Here is a 13,779-nt window from a genome sequence, read left to right on the forward strand (position 1 = left end):
TTTCAGCAAACCTAAATTATTTCCCTAATTATAAATGGACATGTTACTCCTGGGCAGTGGTAAAAAAGCACCCAAAGTAAAAATATGACCCTTTTTCCAAAGAAGAATCTGACTCAGGTTCTTATTCTTGCTTGAACTCTAAAGGCTTTGACCCTTGAAGCTGCTGTATAAGAATTTTTTGAGTAATTATTTGCACTACTGCTACGACTGTGGCAAACATTATCCTGTCCTATACAGGATGTTGTAAAAAGAACTGGGTGTTAAAGAGGCACCAATTTCCTTTCTGTCTAAGAACTCATAAAATTTTTGAATAGAGTGTCTAAGATTATTATTTATTACAGATTACTAAAAATTGGTTTATTTCTGCCTTTGAATTTTTATTTGAGACAGAATATACTATTTATTTTACCAAGAGCTCTGCTTGGTTGCTTGTTGCTGTTCCCATTTCTATGAAAGGAGACTTCACCCCGGGGCCCTGTGTGGAGCTACATAATGGCCCAACCTAGGTGCTCTAGAAGAATAAAATTTCTCATTGAGAGTTGTTGGTTCCGTGAAGAGTAAGAAGTAGCTGATAGTACCATAGCAATGTGTCATTTTACTGTAAAATAGTAATAGTCACTTTAAATGAAGAAAGGTAGGGGCGCCTGGGTGGCTCAGTCAGTTAAGCATCTGACTTCAGCTCAGGTCATGATCTCACGGTTCATGAGTTCAAGCCCCGCATGACAGCTCTGTGCTGACAGCTCAGAGCCTGGAGCCTGATTTGGATTCTTTGTCTCCCTCTGTCTCTGCCCCTCCCCAGCTTGCACTCTTTCTCTCTCTCTCTCAAAAAATAAACATTAAAAAAAGGCTTTTAAAAAAAAGTGAAGAAAGGTATAAAGGTATTTTTACACCATTCACTTCTTAATGAAGTTTCTAATACTCTTCTAAATTATAATTTTTTATAGAATAAAGAAGCTCAGGGGCGCCTGGGTGGCTCAGTCAGTTGAGCATCCGACTTCAGCTCAGGTCATGATCTCACGGTTCATGGGTTTGAGCCCCACGTCGGGCTCTGTGCTGACAGCCCCAAGCCTGGAGCCTGCTTCAGATTCTGTATCTCCCCCACTATCTGACCCTCCTCTGCTCACGCTGTCTCTCTCTCTCTCAACAACACATTAAAGAAAAAATTTTTAGAATAAAGAAGCTCATTGAGCATGTCAGCTATTTGGAAAAAAATATTTATCTACCCATCATTGGTTTCCTATCTTTGCTAACATTATTTCTTTACTCTGTAGGCGTCTAAACACTTTAAACAAATGTGCAGTGATGAAGCTGGAAATTAGTCCCCATCGGAAGAGAGTGAGTATAGAAGATACGTGATAGGATGGGAGGAAAAGGGGGCAGACCAAAAACTGTGTTTTCTAAGAGGTTTTGTCTCTCAAACTCTTTTTACTTCCTTATTTCAAAAACATCTACATTTTTAATGTTATAATCCAGTCATGTTTACCAGAGACCAAGTAGCCTAATGTAATTGAAACCAATGGTTACAGATAGCCAATAAATCGCAGTTTTCCTACTTTTTTTTTTTTAATTGAGATAAAATTGACATATTAGTTTCAGGTGTACAACACAATGGCTCAATATTTGCAAATATTACAAAGTGACCACCACAAGAAGCCTAGTACACATCCATCACCACACGTACTTAACAACAGTTTTTTTTTCTTGTGATAAAAATCTTTAAGATCTACTTTCTTAGCAATTTTAAAATATTCCATACAGTATGACTAACTATAGTCACCATGCTATACATCACATCCCCGAAACTTACTTATTTTATAAGTGGATGTTTAGTTCATACCTTTTATCCTCTGCCTCTGGCAACCACCAGCCTGTTCTCTGTATCTATGAGGGTTTGGTTGTTTGTTTTTTTTAAACTGTTTTCGATTGGAACAAATCCTCTATTATTTTGCCTTGTTAACTCAGTGCCTACTCCAGATTAAAGGAATGAGGCGTAGGAAATCCCAGTGAATCTTCCATTATTCCCTTCAGAAATTAAAGCTAAAGTTCTTTGGGAATTCCCGCCCTTCCCATATAACAGTAACCGTGTTTCAGAGCTGCTGGGATGAAGAGGAAGGCCAGCTTGTGGGGTGCTGAAGAATAATGAGAGGGAGGGAGAGTTGGGGGAGCCGGAGGGAAGGGCAGGAAATCCCACACATTCTAGTCGAATGGAGGCACATAACTTCTGTGGATGAAATGTGAGGACCTTTTATGAGATCTTCAGAGAAGAAGTGGGTGTAGGCCTGGGAGTGAGTGTCACAAATTAGAGTCAACAGGAATAAGGCTGGTCAAAGAGCGTATTTCTGACTGTTCAGAGTGCAAATTTTAATTATCCTAGAGTCCCTGTCTCGCAACAAGCTGCCTTCTCGGGGGAGTTAAACCTTTTAAACAAATGAACTGGAACCTCACCACCCACTGGGCTGTGGCGAGGAGTCTACAAGTCAGCATTTAATGCTCTCTACTCATTGTCCTGTGAAACGGGGGCCATGTGATCCTTTCCACACCGGTGGGAAAGACATGCATCATACTGAACTGTGCCTTTTGATATCCCGCCTAAAAGGTTCAGATGCAGTAGTTTGTGACACAGCGTAACCCTGAGTCCTGCCCATAAATCAGGCATAATCAGCAAAGATGTTACATCGTGTTTGTGAACGTTCCATGCTGTCAGGCCTGGGTATTTGTGAGGCCTTGTTAAATTGCCTGGAGCATGTCTGAGGTTGAAACTTCACAGGACATATGTGGCATTAGCTCTAGACCCCGTGTCTGGGTGGGGGAGGGGATGAAAAAGAACAGGTAAGAAGCTGAAATGTATCAGACTGAAGAGATGCAGTGACTTACCTTGCTTGGTGCCTCCATGGGTCTGGTAGGAGATGTTGTATACTTTTAGGGTGGCTCCAGATGTCAGTGTCCATTCTTCTTAGTGTTTGAAAACTACCTTTTTGATTGCAAAAGAGAATATAAACACATGCTATCAACAGACAGCAAAATTGGAGGCAGACCAGAGGGAGTCCTACCCGTTGCTGACTCCAGTTCAAAATACTTTGCATGCCTGGAATTTTCACAGATCTTAGAGGCTTCCTCTGTGAGCAATTAAAGAACAGCCTATAGATCCAACAGTTTCTACAAAATAATTCTTATTTAGCTTGAAACACGCGGTCAGGCTTTTTCCTGTTAGAGTCCTGACATGCAACGTACATCTTTGCCATTTAAAAAAGAATAATAAGGGGCGCCTGGGTGGCTTAGTCAGTTAAGCGTCCGACTTTCGCTTAGGTCATGATCTCGCGGTTCGTGGGTTCGAGTCCCGCGTCGGGCTCTGTGCTGACTGCCAGCTCAGAGGCTGGAGCCTGTTTCAGTCTGTGACTCCCTCTCTCTCTGACCCTCCCCTGCTCACGCTGTCTCTCTCTCTCTCTCCTAGACACAAATTTAAAAAAAATAAATAAAAAAGAATAAAGTAACAATCATGATAATAATAAAATAAAGATGTAAAGGGGGAATTGACACCGATGGCGCATCATGAGCCGTGTCCTGGCCGCCGGGCCCCCAGCACACGTCCCGCTCCCTGCTGCCTGCCGGTCCCAGTGATGAATGCCTCCATTCTGTCTTTGCAGAGTGAGGATTCCGACGAGGACGAGCCCTGTGCAATAAGCGGCAAGTGGACTTTCCAGAGGGACAGCAAGAGGTGGTCCCGGCTGGAAGAGTTCGATGTCTTTTCTTCAAAGCAGGACGCAGCCCCCGGGGCCCCCGACGACGCGCCCCTGAAGAACGCGGCGAGCCACGAAAGCATGCTGACGGACCTCAGCGAGCGCCAGGAGGTGGCCTCGGTTCGCAGCCTCGGCAGCACCGGCAGCCTCCCGGCGCACGCGCCCCACGCCGGGGATGCGGCGACACCCCGCACGAACTCCGTCATCAGCGTGTGCTCCTCCGGCAACTTCGTGGGCAACGACGACTCTTTCTGCAGCCTGCCGTCTCCCAGGGAGCTGTCCGGCTTCGGCTTCAGCGCCAAAGGCCACGAGAAGAACGCCAAGTCCAAGACGCGCAGCCTGCTGAAACGCATGGAGAGCCTGAAGCTCAAGGGCTCGCACCACGGCAAGCACAAGGCGCCTTCCAAGCTGGGGCTGATCATCAGCGGGCCCATCCTGCAGGAGGGGGTGGACGAGGAGAAGCTGAAGCAGCTGAACTGCGTGGAGATCTCCGCGCTCAACGGCAACCGCATCAACGTGCCCGCGGTGCGCAAGCGGAGCGTTTCCAACTCCACGCAGACCAGCAGCAGCAGCAGCCAGTCGGAGACCAGCAGCGCCGTGAGCACGCCCAGCCCGGTCACCAGGACCCGGAGCCTCAGCGCCTGCAACAAGCGCGGGGGCATGTACCTGGAGGGCTTCGACCCGTTCAATCAGTCCACGTTCAACAAGGTCATGGAACGGAACTTCAAGAACCGCGAGACCTACCCAGAGGACGCAGTGTTCTACATCCCGGAAGATCACAAGCCCGGCACCTTCCCCAAGGCCCTCTCCAACGGCAGCTTCTCGCCCTCCGGGAAGAACAGCTCCGTGAACTGGAGGACTGGAAGCTTCCACGGCCCCGGCCACATCAGCCTGCGGAGGGACGACGGCAGCGACAGCCCCAAGGAGCTTAAGCGACGCAACTCGTCCAGCTCGGTGAGCAGCCGCCTGAGTATCTATGACAACGTGCCGGGCTCCATCCTCTACTCCAGTTCGGGTGACCTGGCCGACCTGGAGCACGAGGACATCTTCCCCGAGCTGGACGACATCCTCTACCACGTGAAGGGGATGCAGAGGATCGTCAACCAGTGGTCGGAGAAGTTTTCGGATGAGGGAGACTCTGACTCCGCCCTGGACTCGGTCTCTCCGTGCCCGTCGTCTCCCAAACAGATCCACCTGGATGTGGACAATGACCGAGCCACGCCCAGTGACCTGGACAGTACCGGAAACTCACTGAATGAGCCGGAGGAGCCCTCCGACATCCCGGAAAGGAGGGATTCGGGGGTCGGGGCCTCTCTGACCAGGTCCAACAGGTGAGAGCTTGGCTTCCCTCCCCCTCCCGGAGATAGGGAGGGAGGTCGGAAACGGACTGCTTCCGCTCTCGTGTGGGGGGCATGGGGTCAGGGTGTCCCCTGCCCCGTGAGCTCCTGAGAAAACCGGTAGAACAGGAGATCCTAACATCCGAAAAGGTGGATGTTGTTTCGTGCGCGCAGAGTTTCAGCTTGGGAAGCGGAAGTAAGTCTCGTGGCTGTATGGTGGTGATGGTGTGCAGCAGTGTAAAGAGACTTTATGCCCCTGAGCTGTCACTTAGCAGTGGTTAAGATGGCCATTTCTGTAATGTGTATCTTATCGTGGGGGAGGGGGGGTAGGAAAAGAATGGAATAGAAGTCAGTCCTCTGGGTTCCTAAGATAAGAGGCCATCAGGCCACCCACCGCTGATTTTGTGTCTGCCTGTTAAAAAGGCCTGGTGCTCACCCCTCCCTTTGCCCCTCTCCTTGGTGCTCACCCCTCCCCTGCTCCTCTCCCTGGTGCTCACCCCTCCCTTTGCCCCTCTCCTTGGTGCTCACCCCTCCCCTGCTCCTCTCCCTGGTGCCCACCCCTCTCCTGCTCCTCTCCCTGGTGCCCACCCCTCTCCTGCTCCACTCCCTGGTGCCCCCCCCTCCCCTGCTCCTCTCCCTGATGCCCACCCCTCCTCTGCTCCTCTCCCTGGTGCTCACCCCTCCCCTGCTCCTCTCCCTGGTGCCCACCCCTCCCCTGCTCCTCTCCCTGGTGCTCACCCCTCCCTTTGCCCCTCTCCCTGGTGCTCACCCCTCCCCTGCTCCTCTCCCTGGTGCTCACTCTGACCCTGCTCCTCTCCCACAGGCATAGGCTACGATGGCACAGTTTCCAGAGCTCCCATCGTCCGAGCTTGAACTCTGTATCACTGCAGATTAACTGCCAGTCTGTGGCCCAGATGAACCTGCTGCAGAAGTACTCGCTCCTAAAGCTGACCGCCCTGCTGGAGAAACACACACCTTCGAATAAGCACGGTTTTAGCTGGTAAGAGTTCTCTGTGCTCAGTCAGCTAATTGGAAGTGTTTTCGGTCAGCTCCCTGAAGCTGTCCCAGCACTGAGTATATGACAGTCCCATCCTCTATGAATACTTTTGGCTATCCTCCAAATGTAATCCCTGCATTCTTGAGGCCACATCCGATACTGCTCAAACCGATGTAACTTTTGGGACTAAGCAGTGGGATTGGTGGAGTGAGATTCAGCAGCCGGAGTGACAAATGGGCCAGTTGATGGGGTGAGAATGCATGGCTGTTCCATCACCCTGTACAGGCACCTCCTTCCCAGTGTTAGAAGGAGCCCCTCGGGGGTTAAGAGATGTACCGATCAGATCATTTTAGGGAAGAAAGGAAAGAAAAATGTCACTCAGGTCACAGGATGCTGAGACCAACTATGAAATGCTTGCTGTACAGTACTGGGCCTTCTAACCTTCTCCGGGTATGTTTTTAGAAATCATTTTTGATTTAAATACTTGAAGCATCACTCAAAAGTCTACCTGTGCTAAAAAATTTAGGTCATGTTCCTTTCTAATAAAGTCACTTACAGTGAATAATAAACGTAAGGAATTCACTGCTCTAAGATACTATGGACTAAATATAGACGAAGGTAAAATCGCTCAGGTGAACAGTTCATAATTACTTTCAAAACTACGGCCCTCGGTGTGTATCATGTGAGATGGACACCGTTAGGCTGGATGGGCCACAAATGTGACCCCATGTGTGTGTATCTTAAGTTTTCTGCTAGCAGTGCAAAGCAGAGAACTCTCTCTGGATTGACATCCAGGTGCATTTCACAGTGTCAGCTGGGTAACCTTAAGCCTTTCCCTAATCTGAGTGTTTATCATCTGGATCCACTACTTTTTATAAAAACAGAAGCAGCCCGTGTCCTCAGTGACGCTCTGGAGCAAACCAGAGGGGCCTGGGCGCGTCGGCCAAGCAGCGGAACTGTTGTTTCTCTCCAGCTCCCCGTCTCCTCAGGACTCGTAGTGAGTTTAGCTTCAGCATCAAAGCACCTCCCGTTCAAAGGCTGTTATTATGTGAGCCTTGCTAAATACAGAAGTTGTTTGTTCTGAATGACAGAAATAAGTATTGACCGGTTTATCCCCGCATGCTTCAGATTCTCAGTGGAGATCGTAATGTGTTCTTTGCACATTCTGCCGCTGGCTTTTCTCCCCCGACAAAGCAAGTATTATGCACACTTATGGCCATGATACCATAAACTTACTGTATGGAAATACAAATTTGGCTGTGTGCTTCAGCTTTCCCTTTCGTAGGGCTATAAACAGTACCGTGCCGTGGCTGTTGGTGAGCACTCAGAAGTCAAAGCAGTCCGTCTTCTGCACTGCTCCTCTGTGCGTAGAGTCATATTTTCCCGGCTGGCTATTTAAAAGTGCATATTTCACATTCTCAGTTCTGAGTTGCCCACCCCCTTCCCACCAAACCCTCAAGAATCTGAAAGTCCGTACTACTTCTTGAGTTCTGGTCAGTTTTTCCAGTGAGTCAAAACCAAATGTAAAAGCCTCGCATTGTGGGATCCATGGAATAGGGAGAAATTCTACACAAAGTTCTTTTCCTATTCGGCCTTGCCCTTTCTTGTCCTGTTTAGAGAGGTCACTTGTAGAGCTGAAATTTCTGCTTGACAGCATTAAATGCATGACCTCGGTTTCCTGCTGCTCCATATACTGCTGGGGCTGGACCTGGTTTCAGGACTCCAGGGAGCCTGCAGTAGGCTTACAAAACCTTCATTGTTCTTTTCCATCTTCTTTTAGAAACCTAAAGATGTTATATTCTCCAGGGTCATCAGCAGGAGAATTTATTTTGACTTCAGGTCATTAGCTTGGCCCCCACTGTTAAGCTCTGGAATTGGTTCTCATTATGTTGGACCAACGTCATGTATTTGCTGTTTTCTCATCTGGCGTTACATGATCCTTTTTAATACCCTAAATATTTTGCATCTCATTAAGAACTTAGAAGTGATTCTTGTTCATTTACAGGACAAATGGGGACGTGTTTTTCAAATTCTGTTAACGAAGTTCCTAAATTATGACCTCAAATGTTGTTTTCTGTTTCTGGTCCTTCCTGTGCCGCCATTTTGTAAGGAAGCCCATCAGCCCCCTTAAGGATATAAACCCATTTCTCAGAGCTAATAGTGGGAGGAGAATCCCCAGTGGAGAAAATGTTGCTGGGCCTCAGAGCCCCAACTCTTAGAAGGTCCAGAAGAGTACTGTCCCGTGAAACTGTCTGTGATGGTGGAAATGTGCTGTATTCGCTCAGATGGTAGCTAATGGTCTCAGGTGGCTAGTGAGCACTTGAATTGTGGCTAATACAACTGAGGAACTAAATTTGTAGTTTAATTTAAATAGCCACCCGAGGAGCACAGATAGAAAGCTCACAGGGTTTACCTGCAAAGATGGATAAGAGTCTACAGACAAATAAACATACTTCCCCACATCTGTTCTTTAAATAGGGCTGTGCCCAAGTTCATGAAAAGGATCAAGGTTCCAGACTATAAGGACCGGAATGTGTTCGGGGTCCCTCTGACAGTCAACGTGCAGCGCACAGGACAGCCCCTGCCCCAGAGCATTCAGCAGGCCATGCGCTACCTCCGCAACCACTGTTTGGATCAGGTGAAAACTGCTTTGTGCAGGTCCCAATGAATTATAGGACCTCAGATGCATGCTACTTTTTTATAGTTTTGTAGTGAAAATGTTGCTTCTGTCTTGACACCTAATGTTTTTCTTCCACTAGGTTGGGCTTTTCAGAAAATCAGGCGTCAAGTCCCGGATTCAGGCTCTGCGCCAGATGAATGAAAGTGCCATAGACTGTGTCAACTATGAGGGACAGTCTGCTTATGACGTGGCAGACATGTTGAAGCAATATTTTCGAGACCTTCCTGAGCCACTAATGACGAACAAGCTCTCAGAAACCTTTCTGCAGATCTATCAGTGTAAGTGTTCCTTGATCTTACCGTTGTTGGCCTTGGGGAAAAGTGGGACCACCTGAAACCTTGGCTTCCTTTGATGCCATTCTTTCAGAGCCACATGATGACCTCTTGGAAACACATGTCATCTATTTATTTCTTCATTTTCTCCTTGTTTGTAGAATAGGTTTCTGTCTACCTGTTAAAGAACGCAAAAATTCCCCTATCATCATTCTCTAATTACTGAAGCAATTACACATTTTTACATTGTGTTCCAGAAGCTCATTCTTTCATTCGTTTCTAGAACAGTCTTCTCTAAGATGCTTAAAAGAGCAGGTACCAAGATATTTCAGTTGATTCACATCTCTAGCGGGGCCTGTTGTGTTTAAAACGTCACAGGTATCTGTGTGGTTTATCTTGCTGGAAAATGAATAAATAATCTTTTTCTGTTATTCATCTCTGCTTCTGCCAGAAATACTTGGGAAAACAATACCCATGCCCTTCTCACTTTTAAGTAAAGCTTAAAGCAAACAGTTGTCTAAATTAATGATCAAGATCAGGATTATAGCTTTTACGGCCCTGTGTTTTTCTTGGCTCAGTGTGGTGTTACAGCAACGTAATATAAAAGCAGCTTCTCTCCGTGCTCAAATTGTCTTCAGTCTGGCGCACCGGACCTTATTTTATGAGAAATGGAGCTGGTCTGGATTATTTCATTATTTGTTTCATCCTTTCAGATTTTCTGAAAACACAGGTCACATTTTCCCCACCAAGGTATTTGTTGTGTATTGTAACCATGGAGCTGTTAATCAGTGTGTCCTATGGAACTGCACTCAAGTGACTTGATTTTTCCACCACATGCCTCTTAAAAGGCAGATTTGCTTAGTAAAGGAGACCTGAAGGTTGGGCCCAGCATTTTCGACATGAATTTTTTTTTACTGGTTTAGTTCTCAAGCATATATTTTTATAATAGCCTCCCAGTTCACTTTCTAAAGCGTAAAGAAGTTACTAGTAAAAATATCTGTTGTTTCAACGGACTATTTCAGCAGATTACTTTCCCCGTTTTACGAATGAACAGATCAGTTCTAGGTATGGAAGGTCCCCAGAGATACTGGACATTTTGTATAAAGGCTAAGAAAGTTTTTATCCCCTTGTACATATCTTCAGTAAGATTTTTCACTGAAATTAAACAAAAGTATAACTGTGTACAGTGTTTTCAGTAATTGAGAATGATGAACTGGGGAGTTCTAAAAAAAAAAAAATACTTAGAAAAGCTATTCCAAAAACCAAAAGAACAGGCATAGTATCTGGAATTGAACCCTGAGGTGGATTTAGGATATTGGCATTGTGGGTGTTGAAAATTTTTTAATTCCTCCCCAGGCAGGAAATACTTGAGGGTAGTGACGCTGGTGGCGGTCCCTAATTTCTTCCATATTAACCTTAAGTACACTTTCTGCAAGCGCTCGTTCAGGACTGGGCTGAGGTGGTTGGTGCTGCTGTTTGCTTTGGGTCATTTCCTTGCAATGCGTGTGGAAAAGCACTGAGCTGATGGGGGAAATGCCGGTGTTACACAGGTGTGCCCAAGGACCAGCGCCTCCAGGCCATCAAGGCTGCCATTATGCTTCTGCCTGATGAGAACCGGGAGGTTCTACAGACGCTCCTTTATTTCTTGAGCGATGTCACAGCTGCCGTAAAAGAAAACCAGATGACTCCCACCAACCTGGCTGTGTGCCTAGCGCCTTCCCTTTTCCACCTCAACACCCTGAAAAGAGAGAATTCTTCTCCAAGGTACGGGTCAGATGAGATGTGCGCGCATGTTCTCTGTTCTCCAGATGGAAGCAGCCTACCTTTCCTGTGTTTTCATTGGTTACACACCCGAGTCAAGCACAGAGGAGTTTAGCTTCCATCCTTCACAGCTCCCTTCCTTCTTTCCTTCCTTCTCAGCCCCGGGCGGGGGTGGGGAGGGTGTAACTTTCCAGACCATCTAGTGACAACCAGGTTTTGAGCCAGAGATTTGGATGTGTGCTTTGCTATGGCAGGTGTTTGCCCTGCTTCCCCCCTCCCCCAGCGCCCTTTGTGACATTGCCACCAAACTCTCTGCCAGCAAAGGATCACATGGATTTACTGACCTCCAGAATTGGATGAGGATAAAGCCCTTGCTGCCCTGGCTTCTGCAGAGTCAACAAAGCCAGGCCCCAGCCCAAGCTGTGAGTTGTAAGGTGGTCAGCTGGGTCTCACAGAACTAAGGAGAGTGTTAAACCTCAAAGCTAGACCCAGCCCCAACCCATTGTGTGCAGAGTTTCTTCTCAGATGTATACAAGCTGGGAGTGGCCGTAGCAGAAGTCCGAGAATCTGGCAAATAACAAAGGCTGTTATTTACTCAGCACTTATTCTGACCCAACCACAAGACTACACCCTTGACCTTCATTCTTTCATCTAATCCTTGGAAGGATGCTAGGAGGTGAAGATACTGGCAAGGCCTATTTATAAACGAGGACATGAGGGCAGGGAGGCTCGGTTTAATAGGTGACTTGCCCACATCTGAAGGGGAAATGGCAGCTGGAGCTTCTTACTGATGTGAATATTTCACATAGGGGCCTCAGAGCGGAGCAGGGGAGAAAGGAGTCACTGGCTGGACTTAACCCCAAACGTGAAACCATCCAGCTAATCCTTCTCCTCAGCTCTGAAGGTGCTTGACACATATTCCTTAGCTCCAGGTTCATCCCGGTTCTGCTAGTCAGAGTGAGCTTTGCTTCGGAAAGCCATACAGTACGTAAATATCTTTTTATCTGGTTCTCACGTGGACAGATGCATTCCATCTTCAATAGGATAGGGAACTAGAGATGAGCAGGAGAGAGATATCAGATAAGATTAAGACAAAACCTTTAGGAAACAACAGATTGTCCCCTCACCTTCAGGAGAGGATTGTATTTATTTAAACCATAAAGAATTAGTGACGCTATTTCCCACAACATCCGGCGCCTCCCATCTGCGCACCCCTGGAAACTGCCCTTTCTTCCCACTACCACCTAGAGACCTTCTGGGCCATCCTATTTAAACAGGAACCTATTTAACGTGATGGCTTTAAATAGCCTGGATTTCACCGAAAACCATCCCTTTCACGGGTTTTTGTGCTTTGCTGACAAAACTGAGGAATTTTGTGACCAAAGTGAAGCTCTCCTGAAACTTTAAGAACAAATAGGCTCCAGTAAAATAGGTGTTTTCCTCTTCTCTGGGTTCCCTAGAATAACACATTAATTAAAACATACAGATATTTGAATCTTCCTCCTCCCTTTCTTCTGCCTAGGGTGATGCAAAGAAAACAAAGTTTGGGTAAACCAGATCAGAAAGACCTGAATGAAAACCTCGCCGCCACGCAGGGGCTGGCCCATATGATTGCTGAGTGCAAGAAGCTCTTCCAGGTGAGGCGTCGGGAGATCGGTGCTTGGTTAAGGATAACGTCAGAACCAGGTCATAGGTGCCATGTTGTTCACATCCTGCCACAGCTGGAGATCATATACATGGCTCAAGAATGTCTTTATTTTCTTCTGTAAGAACGCCTGATTTTATAACGTAGAAGCTCGTTAGAGCTAATGTGTTTAATGAAGTTTGCCTATCTCCATACCCCTTAAGAAACCAAAGCGACACATTTTTGAAATAAGTTCTGTATCTGAGAAGCAAGCCCTGGTTTAGTCACTTACCCTCTACTGTGACTTTCCAAAGCAGAATACCTTACATGAGAATAGGCTTTTTGGACACCTTTATGAAGGTGGTCTATTCATATCCTCGGGACAGCACGTTAGGGCTGTGGGGCCACCGTCCGTCTGCCGGAAACAGAGCAGTGGGGACCCTCACTTCCCTGAGAACCCGGTCTGCAGGTCTGCGGCTCCCACGCTGCTGCTTCTGTGGGCATCGGGAACGGTACAGGCAGACTCACCCCCTTCTCTCGCATCCCCCACAGGTTCCTGAGGAAATGAGTCGATGTCGGAATTCCTACACAGAGCAGGAGCTGAAGCCCCTCACCCTAGAAGCATTGGGACGCCTGCGAAACGATGAGGCAGCCGACTACCAGCACTTCCTCCAAGACTGTGTGGATAGCCTGTTTAAAGAGGTGAAGGAGAAGTTTAAAGGCTGGGTCAGCTACTCTACATCTGAGCAGGCTGAACTGTCCTATAAGAAGGTAAGCCTTGTCCCCGCTGTCAGCCAGTGGTCGGGATTCAGGTTCATCAGAGAGGAGACCCTGTGGCCAACACGGCTCTCTGGGAGTCCGTCCGCCATTCCCTCCCTTGTAGATCTGGGCAGCCAGGTGATTGAGCTCCCCAGGTAAGGGGAGAAGACAGTCCAGCAAAGAGTAACAGCCCTCTAACACTCGTCAGAGGAATCCGACCACCTAATGAAATCTTTCTGTGCCACTGAACCATACCAGAGCCCCCTGGAATATTTTACTAGTGGTATTGGGCTTTAGGGCATTTTATGACATGATCATATTTTTCTATAATTTGCTCAGAATCCCCTTGTACTGTCCTCCATTCTCAGCCACTCTTCTCTTGGCCCTTTAACAAGCGGAGAGGAGTTGGTGGAAAAGGTAACTTGTTAGGACTAAAAGCCCCACGAAGGCAGTGGCGTCTTGTATGACTCAGCATGACAGGCCCATGATAGTATCTCTTGACCCTGTCTCCGCCACCCGGAAAAGAAATGAACAGTGGGAACATCTGGGTGCCAGGTGGGCTTTAGCATGTATATGTAAATCAGCTTATTTTATTGCATTGACTCTCATATA

At 47.3% G+C, this 13,779-nt stretch overlaps 1 protein-coding gene across 4 annotated transcripts in view; it reads left to right on the forward strand.

The window, feature by feature from the left end:
• The window catches only part of LOC144238807 (rho GTPase-activating protein 7), a 173,030-nt gene that overhangs the window by 154,611 nt on the left and 4,640 nt on the right, over positions 1 to 13,779 (forward strand). For 3 of the 4 annotated variants that reach the window (XM_077772731.1, XM_077772736.1, XM_077772746.1), the window contains exons 4-11: positions 1,272 to 1,335; positions 3,645 to 5,068; positions 5,898 to 6,074; positions 8,550 to 8,709; positions 8,831 to 9,029; positions 10,574 to 10,787; positions 12,307 to 12,421; positions 12,961 to 13,179. In XM_077772731.1, the coding sequence (XP_077628857.1) occupies positions 1,272 to 1,335; positions 3,645 to 5,068; positions 5,898 to 6,074; positions 8,550 to 8,709; positions 8,831 to 9,029; positions 10,574 to 10,787; positions 12,307 to 12,421; positions 12,961 to 13,179 (2,572 nt within the window). The remainder of the gene's footprint in view (positions 1 to 1,271; positions 1,336 to 3,644; positions 5,069 to 5,897; positions 6,075 to 8,549; positions 8,710 to 8,830; positions 9,030 to 10,573; positions 10,788 to 12,306; positions 12,422 to 12,960; positions 13,180 to 13,779) is intronic. The other variant, XM_077772743.1, reaches the window with a different exon arrangement.

This window comes from Crocuta crocuta, unplaced genomic scaffold (assembly GCF_008692635.1).
Source record: "Crocuta crocuta isolate KB4526 unplaced genomic scaffold, BGI_CrCroc_1.0 scaffold140, whole genome shotgun sequence".
Taxonomy (NCBI): domain Eukaryota; kingdom Metazoa; phylum Chordata; class Mammalia; order Carnivora; family Hyaenidae; genus Crocuta; species Crocuta crocuta.